Source organism: Saccostrea echinata, unplaced genomic scaffold (assembly GCF_033153115.1).
Source record: "Saccostrea echinata isolate AGI-Se365-2 ecotype Australia unplaced genomic scaffold, CSIRO_AGI_Sech_v1 ptg000003l, whole genome shotgun sequence".
Taxonomy (NCBI): domain Eukaryota; kingdom Metazoa; phylum Mollusca; class Bivalvia; order Ostreida; family Ostreidae; genus Saccostrea; species Saccostrea echinata.
In genome coordinates, this window is record NW_026889752.1 from 15,064,570 (window position 1) to 15,081,252 (window position 16,683).

Here is a 16,683-nt window from a genome sequence, read left to right on the forward strand (position 1 = left end):
GGGTGCATATTGTTTAGAATATTATTCTGACCATCTTTTGTTCAGTATTGCTTATCAAAATATTCCCCCTTTTCGAGATATAAAGCATCAAAGATTTAGCATTCTGGCCCCTTGTGACCCCTTATTACGTAACATATGATCAGAATCTTATCATATATTGTTGTCAATCGTTAAGATAAACATCTTTGCTTCAGTAATGTATTACAAATTACTGATCGTTAAAGAGTTAGAGTTGAAAGAATTTTGGTCCCTCTGAGCCCCTAATTTGAGGGGTCAGCCCCTTTTTCTTGATATCAAATGAAAGATCTTGTGATTTTGAAGACTTTTTGTTCAACAACTATTCAGAGATTTCTTTTCGTTATGGAGATATACTGAATGGAAATATTTAGGGGCCACCCCTCCAAGTCCTTCATGGGGCCGTTTGACAAAAATTGAAAGGGTGCATATTGTTTAGAACATTATTCTGACCATCTTTTGTTCAGTATTGCTTATCAATATATTCCCCCTTTTCGAGATATAAAGCATCAAAGATTTAGCATTCTGGCCCCTTGTGACCCCTTATTACGTAACATATGATCAGAATCTTATCATATATTGTTGTCAATCGTTTTGATAAGCATCTTTGTTTCAGTAATATATTACAAATTATTGATTGTTAAAGAATTATAGATGAAAGATTTTTGGCCCTTCTGAGCCCCTAATTTGAGGGATCAGACCCTTTTTCTTGATATCAAATGAAAGATCTTGTGATTTTGAAGACTTTTTGTTCAACAACTATTCAGAGATTTCTTTTCGTTATGGAGATATACTGAATGGAAATATTTAGGGGCCACCCCTCCAAGTCCTTCATGGGGCCGTTTGACAAAAATTGAAAGGGTGCATATTGTTTAGAACATTATTCTGACCATCTTTTGTTCAGTATTGCTTATCAATATATTCCCCCTTTTCGAGATATAAAGCATCAAAGATTTAGCATTCTGGCCCCTTGTGACCCCTTATTACGTAACATATGATCAGAATCTTATCATATATTGTTGTCAATCGTTTTGATAAGCATCTTTGCTTCAGTAATATATTACAAATTATTGATTGTTAAAGAATTATAGATGAAAGATTTTTGGCCCTTCTGAGCCCCTAATTTGAGGGATCAGACCCTTTTTCTTGATATCAAATGAAAGATCTTGTGATTTTGAAGACTTTTTGTTCAACAACTATTCAGAGATTTCTTTTCGTTATGGAGATATACTGAATGGAAATATTTAGGGGCCACCCCTCCAAGTCCTTCATGGGGCCGTTTGACAAAAATTGAAAGGGTGCATATTGTTTAGAACATTATTCTGACCATCTTTTGTTCAGTATTGCTTATCAATATATTCCCCCTTTTCGAGATATAAAGCATCAAAGATTTAGCATTCTGGCCCCTTGTGACCCCTTATTACGTAACATATGATCAGAATCTTATCATATATTGTTGTCAATCGTTAAGATAAACATCTTTGCTTCAGTAATGTATTACAAGTTACTGATCGTTAAAGAATTAGAGGTGAAAGAATTTTGGCCCCTCTAAGCCCCAAATTTGAGGGGTCAGCCCCCTTTTTCTTGATATCAAATAAAAGATCTTGTGATTTTGAAGACTTTTTGTTCAACAACTATTCAGAGATTTCTTTTCGTTGTGGAGATATGCTGAATGGAAATATTTAGAGGCCACCCCTCCAAGTCCTTAATGGGGCCGTTTGACAAAAATTGAAAGGGTGCATATTGTTTAGAACATTATTCTGACCATCTTTTGTTCAGTATTGCTTATCAAAATGTTCCCCATTTTCGAGATATAAAGCGTCAAAGATTTAGCATTCTGGCCCCTTATGACCCCTTATTATGTAACATATGATCAAAATCTTATCATATATTGTTGTAAATCGTTAAGATAAGCATCTTTGCTTCAATAATGTATTACAAATTATTGATCGTTAAAGAGTTATAGATGAAAGACTTTTGGCCCTTCTGAGCCCCTAATATGAGGGGTCAGCCCCTTTTCCTTGATATCAAATGAAAGGTCGTGTCATTCTGCACAACTTTTCTTCTATATGTTTTAACAAATTCTTAACAGGTATGAAGATATGAAAGAAAAGGTGTAAAATTTTGTGAGATGTTGCTGAGACATTTTTTGAGCCCTACCGAGCTTCGGCGCCTTTTAAGCTAGAGAGATTTGGACACCTGCCTGCAAATCTACCAACCTTCCCCTACCTTCACTGAAAATCTTAAATCAATATCTTAAGTCGTTTCGGAGGAGTTTCCAGGACAAGCCGACCCTCTAAAATTCAGAAAATCCTAAATATCTCGAGATAGAAAGTGACGTCATCAACGGAAAAAATTTCCAATAAGGTTCAGATCAATACCTATCAGATCTGAAAATTTCACGAAAATCGGCCAAGACGTTTTCGAGAACTCGCGTGCACAAAATCGGTAAGAATAATAATAATAATAATAATAATAGGGAAAAAGAAACCGAACGAAAACAATAAGGTCTTCCGTTGGAGACGGAAGACCTTAACTAGATGAGATCTCGTTGCGAGCAACGAGTGGGTCTTCCGTCCGATTTTTGAGAAGATGAGATAAAATTTGACTGGGATTTTCGTTCAAATATAATGATATAAATAAATTGTTAAGACGAACAATTTTGCTTTAATAATGTTTAACAAAATATTGATCATTAAAGGGTTATAGATTAAAGACTTTTCGGCCCTTCTTGGCCCTTAATGTGAGAGGTCAGCCCCTTTTTCTTGATATCATCTTAAAGCTCTCATGATTTTGAACACTTTTTGTTCAACAACTATTCAGAAATTCTTTTTTGTTTTCGGAATATATATATTTCGAAAGAAATATTAAGGGCCGGCCCTTCAAGTCCTAAATGGGGACGTCTAGCAAAAATTCAAAGAGTGCATATTGTTCAGAATATTATTTTGAACGTCTTTTGTTCAATACTGTTTATCAAAATATTCTTCCTTTTCAAGACATGTTGCGCCAAAAATTATGCAATTTGGCCCCCTAAAGACCCCTTATTTCGTAACATATGATATCAACATCATGTTATTTAGATAAAGTGTGTGAAGAAGAACTATTTCGCCTCAGTAATATATCACAAAATATTGATCATTAAAGAGTTATTGATTTTATACTTTCGGCGCCTCTCGGCCCCTTATTTAAGGGGTCAAACCCTTTTCCTTGATATCACCTTAAAACTCTCATAATTTTTTTTACACTTTTTCTTCAACAACTAGTCAGAAATTGTTTTTCGTTTCTGAGATATTTGCAAAAGAAGTATTTAGGGGCCGGCCCTTCAACTCCTTAATGGGGACGTTTAGCAAAAAATGAAAGGTTGCATCTTGTTTAGAACATTACTTTGAACATCTTTTATTCAATATTGCTTATCAAAATATTTCCCACTTTTGAGATATAAAGCGTCAAAGATTTAGCATTCTGGCCCCTTATGGCCCCTAATTATGTAACATATGATGTGAATATTATAATATATAGTCGTACATTGTTGAGATAAACATTTTTGCTTCAGTAATGCATTACAAAATATTGATCGTTAAAGAGTTATTGTTCAAAGACTTTGGGCCCCTCTCAGCCCCTATTGTGAGGGTCCAGCCCCTTTTTCTTCATATCACTTTAAAGCTCTCATGATTTTGAACACTTTTTGTTCAACAACTAGTCAGAAATTCTTTTTCGTTTCTGAGATATTTTCAAAAGGAGTATTTAGGGGCCGGCCCTTCAACTCCTTAATGGGGACGTTTAGCAAAAAATGAAAGGTTGCATCTTGTTTAGAACCTTATTTTGGACATCTTTTGTTCAATATTGCTTATCAAAATATTTCTCACTTGTGAGATATAGAATGCCAAAGATTTGGCATTCTGGCCCCTTATGGCCCCTAATTATGTAACATATGACATAAATATTATAATATATAGTTGTAAATTGTTAAGATAAACATTTTTGCTTCAGTAATGTATTCCAAAATATTGATTGTTAAAGAGTTATTTATTTATTACTTTTAGACCCTCTCGGCCCCTAATTTGATGAATCAGCCCTTTTTTCTTGATATCATGTTAAAGATCTTATCATTCTGCACAAATATTGTTCAGTATGTTTTAACAAAATAATTATACTTTAAAAGATATGACACAAAATGTCTCAAAAATTCACTCATGATTCGTGTCCTAAATTTTGACCCCTACCGAGCTTCCATACTAGACACTTCCGGAAAATATCTAAACCCAGGTGCATAAAGGCAACATGTCCTCTATCATCACTGAAAATTTCAGCGTTCTAGCTTAAGCCGTTTTTGAGTTCCATCACAGACAAGGAGGTCCTCTGAATTTTATTAAAAGGGCGATAACTTTCGACCGGAAGTGATTGTCAAAAAAATATTTAGCCGGAATTAACTTCAGATAACTTAGCACCAACCCTGAAAATTTGATGCAAATCCATCAACCCATCTCTGAGAAATCGTCTGCACAAAATTTGTGCAGAAAAAAAGAATAATAATAAGAAAATTGAAAAAGAAACATAAGAATAATAGAAGGGTCTTCCGCTGAAGACGGAAGACCCTAATAAAAGTGAAAAAGAAACAATACAATAATAGAAGGGTCTTCCGTTGGAGACGGAAGACCCTAATAATAATAATAAAGGTAAAAAAGAAACCTAAGAATAATAGAAGGGTCTTCCGCTGAAGACGGAAGACCCTAATAATAATAATAATAATAAAGGTAAAAAAGAAACGTAAGAATAATAGAAGGGTCTTCCGCTGAAGACGGAAGACCCTAATAAGAAGCTTGAAAAAGAAACATAAGAATAATAGAAGGGTCTTCCGCTGAAGACGGAAGACCCTAATAAGAAAAAGAAACAGTACAAAAATAGAAGGGTCTTCCGCTGAAGACGGAAGACCCTAAAAAGAAGAAACAGTAGAATCACTATAAGGTCTTCCTTCTGAAATGGAAGACCTTAATAAATCTATTTAGTTGATATTATTTTGAATAAAAAAAATACATAGGTCTATATATTCAAAAACTTATTTTATCTTTTTCTAATCAGGATGTCATCACTGCTAAATTAACTTCAATCGACCCAAATCAAGGTCGTGTTTGTTTAACAATATCCGGTAAGTTGGTTTCCAATCATCTGCCATTTAAACCAACACACTCATTAACAATAAAGTTTATTTTAGGAATGACTCTAATTCTTGGCCAAATTATTCGAGTATAACCTGGTTTGGGTCAGTTTACGCTTTATAATCCGCAAAGCGGATTATAAAACAGCGTAAACTGACCCAAACCAGGTTATACTCGAATAATTTGGCCAAGAATTAGAGTCATTCCTTATAATTTAATTTTAAAATCATTAAATAACTATGGGTGTAAAATTTCGTTGCTTTTTACTAGTTCAAATTTGCCGCTCAATAATACAACCATAGTAACGGAAGTAACGGAAGTGATGGGAAGCGAGGGGAGGTAAAAACCGATGCATAGGCCTAGCAGCCTTGTTGTTTGTTTACATGTGGTAAGATCGAATTATTGTTTGAAGTTAAAGGTACATTTATTAAATCTGGAATTTTCCATGAATCCCGAGGACTGGAAATGAGAGGATTGTATGGATACAGATGATTCAGCTGGTTGTCGGGGGGGGGGGTGTCCCCATACCAAACCAGGTTATACAGAAATAATTTGTGTTCCTTTTTGGATATTAACCAATCAGAGGCTAGAATACAAACAAAATTAAATTATTTAACAATAAATGTTTACACTACCTCTTAATTACCTGATATCAATTTTTACACGTGTGTGACAATGATTGCACTTGTGATTACTCGTTTACATAAAAATACAAACGTGCTTGGAGTGCATAGTTAGCACATTGTCGTAACATGCTTGGGGTGATAAGTGATTGACAGTAACCTGGTCATTCTCATGGAAAATATTGCCTGAAAATACACCGTCTGAAACCCGAATGGTACAGTAACACATACTAGATGCATCAGCCATGCACTTAGAATCAATATAGGGCATAGAAATACTATAAAGAAAACTGTTCTTAAATCCTTAATTTGGGACATGGATGCCAAGGGTATTAACAAACAAAACAAAAACATTACTTGAAGTGAGGCCTTTCTTTGCTGAAATTTTCGAGCTAATCTTTGGAAGTCAGGAATCCTTCTGAGATGGTCCTCAGCCACCAGCTGTCTTAGTTCAGTGTTGATTACAAAAAATTCAACAATTTTCTGCCGTTCCTCTGAAACAATCATTTCCAAATTAGATTAAACATTAAATATAAGAACTAGAACTGGAGATATGAATCCCCCCAACATGTTTCAAATATGTGAAAGTCCACGAGTGTGAAAATAACAATTGGGTGGAAATGGCACAGAAATACATACATACCAATAACTTCCCCGATTTAAGTGGGATCTTCCTGATTTTACAGTTCAATCCTGCTTTCCTGATCAGGAAAGCAAACTACCCTAAAATCCCGATTTAAAAAAATTTCCAATTTCCCAACCACCTTATTTTGCCACTCGTGATAAGTAGATCAGGCTTGTTTATTCATTACAAACAGATAATGCCTCCTTGTTTGTTTAGTGCATGCAGAGGTATTAATTAGCAGAATGAATTTCACAGAAAAGAACAAAATATGGTTTCAATACAAATATGGCCCTGTATTTTTCTAAGATATGAAAGTGATGTAAGAAAATTTAAACTCATTCTTTCTGAATCATTGAAATTCCAAGTAATAAGAACATACAAATTGTTTTTCTCACAAGACCTCCAAAATGCTAATTGTGACATCATGAACTTGTGCATTTTCCCTTTTTTTTCTTAAAAAGTTGCAGAATTTTTTTAAGACATCAATTTTCGGTGGAATTTTCTCTCAGATAATAAAAAGCACATGCATCACCCACATAGATTTTGAGAAATGTGATTTTTCAAATGATTTTACACAATACAGTGAAACGTGTCTAATCTGGATGTTGTATAATCCGTAATCTTGTCTAATACCATGTAAATTCTCAGTCCTTTTTCAGTAAATTCCTTTGTTTAAAATGTTGTGCAATCCAGAATGTTTTCTAATCTGGCAAACTTTTTCGGAACCAGTGGTGTCCGGATAAGACAAGTTTTACTGTATATAAAAAAATCGAATATGATACTTTGACGGTAGTTAAATCATTGTACAGACTGAAAAATTATTTTATTATATGATTAAATGATATAAACTCATTAAGCGATCCATGTTTTCTTCCTTGTTTACACTGGCTGAAGTCCTAGCCAAACAAAATGAGAGAAGCAGGGTTAAAATAAACGTACCCATATCAAAAAAAAAAAAAAAATACATAAAAGTATATTTTTAATATATTATTAATACAATCATTTTTGTACTTTTTAGAATTAATACAGAAAAAATTTATTATTTTTGTATCACCAAAAATAGGTAGCTTATTTTTGTATTAAAATCTGACTTTGATTTTTTACAGGGTATTGTTTTTGTATTTTGGGGGACTTAGATTTTTGTATTTTTGTGGACTTAGTTTTTTTTTATCAGTGTATTTTTTCTGTATTAAAATTGAACATACAAAAAAAGGTACATATAGGCATGTGCCTTTTTGTGCCAATTCAGTGCCTAAAGTGTGCCCACTAATATAGGTACAGAAAAGGCATACCTATTCTGTGCCAATAATGAACTTAATTTTTTTTTCCAGTGTACCTAAAATGTACCTACTTTGGACTTTGTCATTTTTCAGTGTGCCTGAAATGTACCTATATTGGACTTGAATATTTTCCATTGTACCTACATTGGACTTAGTCATTTTCTTAGTCATTTTCTAGTGTGCCTGAAATATACCTACATTGGACTATGTCATTTTTCAATGTTCCTGATTAGTACCTATAAAAGACTTAGTTATTTCACAGAATTTTAGTTTACTTACCCATACCAAAAATATAACTTTTCCATATATCTTTTCTTTAAATTTTGTACCTTGAGGATGAGTAAACTTTTAGAATATACAACTTTTTTGTATCTAAAATTGACAGTCATGTTTGAATTTAACTAAAACTTAATTCAAGACTTTGTCATTTTTCAATGTAACTTCTAAGCTAAATTGGACTGTCACATTTATTGCTTCTGTGTAACTTAAAACCGATTTTTTTTTCAACATATGCACCTATTTGTTTTAACATCAGTTTTAAAATTGGTGTCCACGTCCCACAGTGGGATTCGAACCCGCAACGTAAGGATCAACTCCTTACTCCGTGACTCTAGAGCAGATGCTCTAACCACTGCGCCACGCGGGCGACAATACAATCATGTTTTTCAATCATAGAAAAATGAAAACTCAAACAAGTGAATCAATAATTTATAATGATTAAAATTATACTTTTATAGTAATACAATTATATCATGACATTTAGGATGTGTGATTTGTGTGTGTGTGTGTGTGTGTGTGTGTGTGTGAAGGGGGGTGGGGTTTAGTAATAAAAACCACTTTTTATCCACCATTTCTTTTTATTATAATTATTATTCAACAATTTGTTCATTTAATTATTAATTATATTATACTTAAGATTTCAATTAATGCAAGCATAATGTGTACTGTGTTGGGGGAAGAAAAAAGGGGGGGGGGGGGGTAACATTGTTACAATCAAATGCCAGAAAAATATATATAATTATCAATTCAATTCAATTAAATTTTTCATGGCAAATAAAAGATTCATTTTTGTCCTTTAAAAACCCCCTCTACCCTACAGGGCTCTTAGTAATTTTATTTTACATGTTATGAGACAAAGAAAGGGGGGTGTCTTATAAACACAGTATAATTATAAATACCAATATTTTGACCATCTGAATTGCCCTGTTTAACAGAAACTAGAACTGTCCAAAAGGGACAAATACCCCCTGCTGGCTTTTTCAGAGGTGCCAAATCACTAATATTTTATGGATCTAAGAGGTTTTCACAATTTTTTTATTAACATTTAGAGTGAAAAAATAATTGCTCATTATATTTTTTTAATGAATGAAACCAAGGAACAACCTAATAAAACACCAATACCAATACATTGTAATTACATTGTTTTTTAATACATTGAAAAAATAAATTGCAACTATCTGTCATCTTTTTGAGACATGACATTCTGCAAATTGATTGTTGAAAAATATCAATTAATTACAAAATCAAATTAATCTTGATAAATTTATATCAAATTCATTTTAAAAATGAAAGGCTGGTCATCCAGTAGCTATGAACTATGAAAGACAAGAAATTACAATTAAGAGAATTAAAGAACAGAGATCTTTAAATTCCCAGGAGGTATAGATAACACATGCTTGATCAGAGATGCCCTAACAACTTCCCACACTGAACTCATTAATTTATCTCTAACTGGATGCATGTCCACTCATTACTCCCAAGGGACAAATGGATTTACACTATCTGCTGTGTAATGTAAAAATTGTTTTTAATACTTGGTGATTTTTTTTTTGTCTTAATGAATAGTTTTAAGCTGTAGTTCACATTTTTGTACAGATGTTCTAGATTCTATGTCTCAAACCTTAGAAATAAACCCAAAATGACTAAGTCAATAAAAATATAAAGATGAAAAAAAAAACCCTGCAAAATGCAGAAAAATTATCAAATAATGTTGAAAATAACAGGTGCATATCTTCATATGGTAAATAATGAGTGTACAAATTTTCATACAATTCTTTGAAATAGTCTTTGAGAAAAGGGCCGGACAAAACCATAATGAAAATAAAAAAAAACCACCTGTAAAATGCAGAAAAATTATTAATTCATGATGAAAATACCAGGTGCACACCTTCATATGGTGAATAATAAGTGTACAATTTTTCAGACAAATCTATGCAATAGTTTCCAAGAAATGCTCTGGACAAAATCTTGTCTACAGACAGAATGACAGACAGACGGACATGGTGATTCCAATATAACCCCGCTAAACTTTGTTTGCTGGGGGTATAAAAAGTGTATTAAATCATTAATACCTTGTGTTACTGTCTATTAAATGATATCCAAACTAAGGCATCTCTCTCTCTCTCTCTCTCTCTCTCTCTGGTGAAATACAAAATGTTAGGGATGTTTAAATTTACTTATATATAGAGTGAGAATTTATATCCAGTAGTCTGGTGATATTTTAAAATAGACTTTGTTTTTCTTTGTATGCAAAACGATGTTGATTTCCACAGTGTTCTTTAGTGACACAGGTGTTTGTACTAGGTGACCTTTATAGCTTACACTGCAGAAATTTTGGTATCATGTGCAGTTCTTCACAAAGGGCTGATTTGAAGTCTTCAGCTCAATCATAATAGGTAAATAAACAAAAGAGAAAAAAAAATGAAATAAAAACAGATATTTTTGAAATTCGTTTTAAACTATAACTGATAGTAAAGTAGTAGCAGTAAAGAATAGTGTCACATTTACAAATCAGGCTTGAAATTTCATATAAATAATAGCCTCCAAGATGCTCAAAAGACATGTGCTTATTGTTTAATTTACTATACACATAGTATGTAAACATGATGTGTATATTTTACAGGGTTCATGTAGTGACACTTCCTTTCGATGTTTGGGAATGTAGAGTGCCAGTTACATTAAGATTTTAGGTTCGCTCCTGAGCTTTCGAGCAGATTTATATCTTAACCTGTATTTAAAAAATTCTGCATAAAGTTTTAATTCTTACAATAATTTTGGATTCTACAATGCCAATTAAACTATATTCAGTTAAAACTCCATGAATAAATTCCATACCAAAAGCATTGAGTGAGGAACTATATTTTGTGGCAGAAGGTTTTTTAGAAGAAAATGATCATTTTTTTCCTCTTTCAAAGTATTTAAAGTATGTTAAGTTTGGATTCCTATTTTTACATGCAGTCTGCACACAGAGTTATTTTGTGCAGTGAACTGTTTTATACTGGTCTTAAATTATATATTAAATAAAATGTCATGAATTCTATCATCATATATGATAAATATAGCAAATATATTGTAAAAATCAAGAAAATAAATAACCCTATTTTAGGCTTAAAATTAGCACTATTTTAGTAATCATAGACCCCCAGTTTTTATTTTATTTTCTGAATATATAAGATACTTTTAACCATTCTTCCTTAAATTCAGTAAAATGTCATTACTTTCAAATGATATTTCACACATAATTTTCAAAAAAAGAAGTTATGTGAAATCAGAATGGTGGCCCCGATTATAACACAAAATGGCGTCCAAAATGGCAGTCCCAATTATTTGCCCAATTAGGGATGCTAGATTTCAAGGAATTCATACTAATTGGCTGTTTACTAAAGTTGACGCCATTAAACAGTTATTAAATATGCATTATTATAATTTTTTATTGTTTACACAAACTATTTCATGAATAATTTAACAAACGTTTTTAAAATCACGCGACTCCTGCGAAGTCTACGATTGGTCAGCAACAGCGCAGATATTTCAGAGACGATTTGAAAATTTGCTGTGATGAAAATTTCATGAAGAAATCAGAGACTTATTAGTCGGTGAGTCCTTATTTCAGCTGTAGATTTCATGATATTCTAGGTATTTGTATCGTATATTTCTGGTTTGTTTTGATTCAAGATGGCAGTGCTACACATGAAGTAAATGCACTTAAACATAATCTCTTTGTTTAACATTATGTATCACAAGACTTTTGTAAAAAAAAAAAGAAGTGTTTCAGAGTCTTTTCTTAAAATATAAAGATATGAAATGTGTCAATATCTGGGAACAGTTACTTTCAGTAGCCTCTGCATGAGCATGACGATAATAACAATGAAATCCAAATGAACTGTGTGAGATAAAATTATTGTAATAGGGTCTTTGAAATATAAGATAAAGATCTTCTTTGTTTAAAAAAAAGAGGGGTCAAATTTTTTTAATGAATAAAGCAAAATTTACAGCCTTTATCCAGCATAATAAAACAATAAATTTATATTTATATAAGTTGTGCATAAATTTCTGATCATCTAATCCCCAAGCTCTCCACATGTTCCATACCGGGGGAGGGGGGGGGGGTAATTTTTCAGCAATTCAAGGATGGTGTGTGCATGTGTGTTTGTCAATATTAATTATTAATGCCAGATAATTTCATGAACAAACATATCCTTTTTTCAACTGAATACTTAATTGTCTCCTCTTGTCATTTATATTCCAAACTGGAGGGAAATGCATTAAAACTATAACTTTATCAGTAAGTATAAAATCTAATCTGATTTTTGTAAAAAAATGGGTAAATGTATAAGAACATAACAAGGTACTGCTCATCAAACACTTTCATAAAGCAAACTTTATCCTTAATACTTAAGACAAGAGGCCCATGGGCCACATCGCTCACCTGAGCACACTGGCTAGAAAAAAAGCACCAATCACTTCAGTATTGAAATGTTTAAAAAGGGGGGGGGGGGGTGGATTTTGAACTACCTGAGGATGCTTCTTCCATATCAATATAACAAATGGCTTTGCTGTTCTTGAGAAGAAGATTTTAAAAGATTTTTTTCTATATATTCCCTTGTTAAAAATTTGATCCCCCATTGTGGACCCTCCCTATCATTTGAACAAACTTGAATCTACACTACCTGAGGATGCTTCCATATCAATATAACTAAACATGGCTTTGCTGTTGTTGAAAAGATTTTTTCTTATATATTCCTATGTAAAATTTTGATCATTGTGGCCCCACCCTACCCCTGGGGGTTATGATTTGAACAAACTTGAATCTACACTACCTGAAAATGCTTCCATATCAATATGACAAAACATGGCTTTGCTGTTCTTGAGAAGATTTTTCAATTTTTTTCTATTCATATTCTTTTGTAAATCTATGATCCCCAATTGTGGCCCACCCTACCCCCAGTGGGGTCATGATTTGAACAAACTTGAATCTACACTACCTAAGGATGCTTTCATATCAGTTTGACAAAACATGGCTTTGCTGTTCTTGAGAAGATTTTTGAAGTTTTTTCCTATATATTCCTATGTAAAACTTTGATCACCCATTGTGGCCACACACTAACCCCAGGGGTCATGATTTGTACAAACTTGAATCTACACTACCTGAGGATGATTCTCTATCAAAATAACTAATTGTGGCTTTGTTGTTTTTGAGGAAAACAATTTCAAGATTTTTCCTACATATTTCTATGTAAAACTTTGATCCCACATTGTGGCCCCACCCTACCCCAAGGGGTCATGAATTGAACAAACTTGAATTTTGCACTACCTGAGGATGATTCCATATCAATATGATTCATTGTGGCTTTGTTGTTCTTGAGAAGAAGATTTTTCAAGATTTTATTCTATATATTTCTATGTAAAACTTTGATTCCCCATTGTGGCCCCACCATACCCCTGGGGGGTCATGATTTTAACAAATTTGAATCTACACTACCTAAGGATGATTCCATATCAATATGACTAATCATGGCTTAGTTGATCTTGAGGAGAAGATTTTTAAAGATTTGTTCCTATATACTCCTATGTAAAACTTTGATCCCCCATTGTGGCCCCACCCTACCCCAGGGGGTCATGATTTGAACAAAATTGAATCTACACTATGTAATGAAGATCTCACATACGTTTCAACTTTTACAGCCCAGTGGTTCTTGAGAAGAAGATTTTTAAAAGATACCACCAAATTTTCACTAATTCTTAATTATCTCCCCTTGAAAGAGGGCGTGGTCCTTCATATGAACAAACTTGAATCCCCTTTACCAAAGGATGCTTTGTGGCAAGTTTGGTTGAAATTGGCCCAGTGGTTCTGGAGAAGAAGTCGAAAATGTGAAAAGTTTACAGACGGACAGACAGACAGACATACAGACCGACATCGGACAAAATGTGATCAGAAAAGCTCACTTGAGCCTTCAGCTCAGGTGAGCTAAAAAGTAAAATTTTTGTTGTGTATTAATGAAATATATTCAAACTTTAATCCAGAAAATTCAGAGTAGAAATGTTAACAAGAGGCCCAAGGGCCACATCGCTCACCTGAGCACTGTGGCTAGGAAAAAAGGAAAAATCAGTTTAGTATTGAAAAGCTTGAATGATAAGTGGTCTCAACCTACTCCTAAAAAGGGAGTGGGGGGGGGGGGGTCATGATTTGAACAAACTTGAATCTACACTATCTGAGGATGCTTCCACATAAATATGACAAACCATGGCTTTGCTGTTGTTTAGATTTTTAAAGATTTTTCCTATATATTCCTATGTAAAACTTTGATCGTCCAACGTGGCCCCACCCTATCCCCGGGGGTCATGATTTGAACAAACTTGAATCTACACCACCTGAGGATGCTTCCACATAAATATGACCAATCATAGCTTTGCTGTTCTTGAGAAGAAGATTTTTGAAGATTTTTCCTATATATTCCTATGTAAAACTTTGATTGTCCATTGTGGCCCCATCCTACCCCCGGGGGTCATGATTTGTACAAACTTGAATCTACACCACCTGAGGATGCTTCCACATAAATATGACCAATCATAGCTTTGCTGTTCTTGAGAAGATTTTTAAAGATTTTTCCTATATATTCCTATGTAAAACTTTGATCGTCCAATGTGGCCCCACCCTACCCCCCGGGGTCATGATTTGTACAAACTTGAATCTACATCACCTGAGGATGCTTCCAAATAAATATGACCAATCATAGCTTTGCTGTTCTTGAGAAGATGATTTTTGAAGATTTTTTCCTATGTACACCTATGTTAAACATTGATCGTCCATTTTGGCCCCACCCTACCCCTGGGGGTCATGATTTGAACAAACTTGAATCTACACCACCTGAGGATGCTTCCACATAAATATGACCAATCATAGCTTTGCTGTTCTTGAGAAGAAGATTTTTGAAGATTTTTCCTATATATTCCTATGTAAAACTTTGATTGTCCATTGTGGCCCCATCCTACCCCCGGGGGTCATGATTTGAACAAACTTGAATCTACACCACCTGAGGATGCTTCCATATAAATATGACCAATCATAACTTTGCTGTTCTTGAGAAGAAGATTTTTGAAGATTTTTCCTATATATTCCTATGTAAAACTTTGATCGTCCAATGTGGCCCCACCCTATCCCCGGGGGTCATGATTTGTACAAACTTGAATCTACACCACCTGAGGATGCTTCCAAATAAATATGACCAATCATAGCTTCGCTGTTCTTGAGAAGAAGATTTTTGAAGATTTTTCCTATATATTCCTATGTAAAACTCTGATCGTCCATTGTGGCCCCACCCTATCCCCGGGGGTCATGATTTTAAAAAACTTGAATCTACACTACCTGACAATAGTTCCACATGAGTTTCATCTTTCCTGGCCCACTGGTTCTTGAGAAGAAGATTTTTCAATAATGCCATTAATTTTTTGCTATTTCGTAATTATCTCCCCTTGGAGGAGGGCCTGGCCCTTCATTTGAACAAACTTGAAACCCCTTCACCCAAGGATACTTTGTGCCAAGTTTGATTGAAATTGGCCCAGTAGCTCTGGAGAAGAAGATGAAAATGTGAAAAGTTTACTACAACAACGACGCCGCCGACGCCGACGACAGACAACGGACAAATTTTGATCAGAAAAGCTCACTTGAGCCTTCGGCTCAGGTGAGCTAAAAAGCAAAACCAACTCGCCAGTATTGTCAGTCCATGCTCAGTGATGTGTGCAGAGTTTAGCAAATTGAACACACCCGGTGAAACGTAAACATTAACATCATTACAGAACTCGATCCCTGTTTATAAAAACAGCTGCTTTCTCACATTTCTACTCTTTATTTTCTGGATTATAGTTTAATATTTTTCATTAAATGCACAACAAAATTTCTACTTTTCTTAAATATTAAGGATAAAGTTTACTTTGTGAAAGTGCATAAATGTGTCCATCAAACACGTCCTGAAGGGGAGACATATACCATGAAGTTTGGGTGTTCCAATGCCTAGTGTGTATAGGAATTTCTAAAAAAACGATAAAAAAGGTTTCGTCCAATCTTCCCAATTTGCCCTATCTAAGGATTTCTTTTCAACATTTGGGCTAAAACCTAAACAAAGTATCAACATATAGTCTGTATATTATGGTCAGTAAAAGACAGTGATTTTTGTTGTCTAATTCTACAATGCCTGAGAACATTTGTCTTGGAGAAATATGATAGGTAGCCTAGCTATGTTGAAAATGAGCTAGATAAACACAAAATATACAACTTTATATAATACAATTTTCTTGAAGTGCAAAAGACATATTTCTTTAGCATTTAGAGCTTCCTTAAGCTAATTCAAATATTACCAATACGGTTGACATCCACCAGAGGCTGCTTTATCCACTGAGCCAGGAGACGCTGTCCCTGCAAGGTTCTACATCGGTTCATTAAGCCTAGAACACTCTGACTCTTGTTACCTGTCATGAATATAATTTATACACAATTTATACACAACATAACTAGAATTATATACTGAAAGGAAAAAGAAACGCAGGGTAACATAATATGCAAAAATTTGTTGACTTAGTGACCGAAAATTATGAAAATTGGTCAGAGGTATATCTTGGTTACAGTGCATTAAAATCAGTGTTCAAAATTACTCAACCGTGAAATGTATGACTTCAGGTAGGAAAAGTGGTAAAAAGCCAAAAACACG

General features: G+C 33.8%; 1 protein-coding gene across 1 annotated transcript in view; it reads right to left on the reverse strand.

The window, feature by feature from the left end:
- LOC133178607 (DNA mismatch repair protein Msh2-like) overlaps positions 1–16,439 on the reverse strand; it is a 337,373-nt gene extending 320,934 nt beyond the window's left edge. Inside the window, exons 1-2 of the mRNA XM_061313340.1 lie at positions 16,334–16,439; positions 6,152–6,288 (exon numbers count right to left, since the gene is read on the reverse strand). Coding sequence (XP_061169324.1) covers positions 6,152–6,288; positions 16,334–16,415 — 219 coding nt within the window. The 5' untranslated portion in view covers positions 16,416–16,439. The remainder of the gene's footprint in view (positions 1–6,151; positions 6,289–16,333) is intronic.
- Between the last annotated feature and the right edge of the window lie 244 nt (positions 16,440–16,683).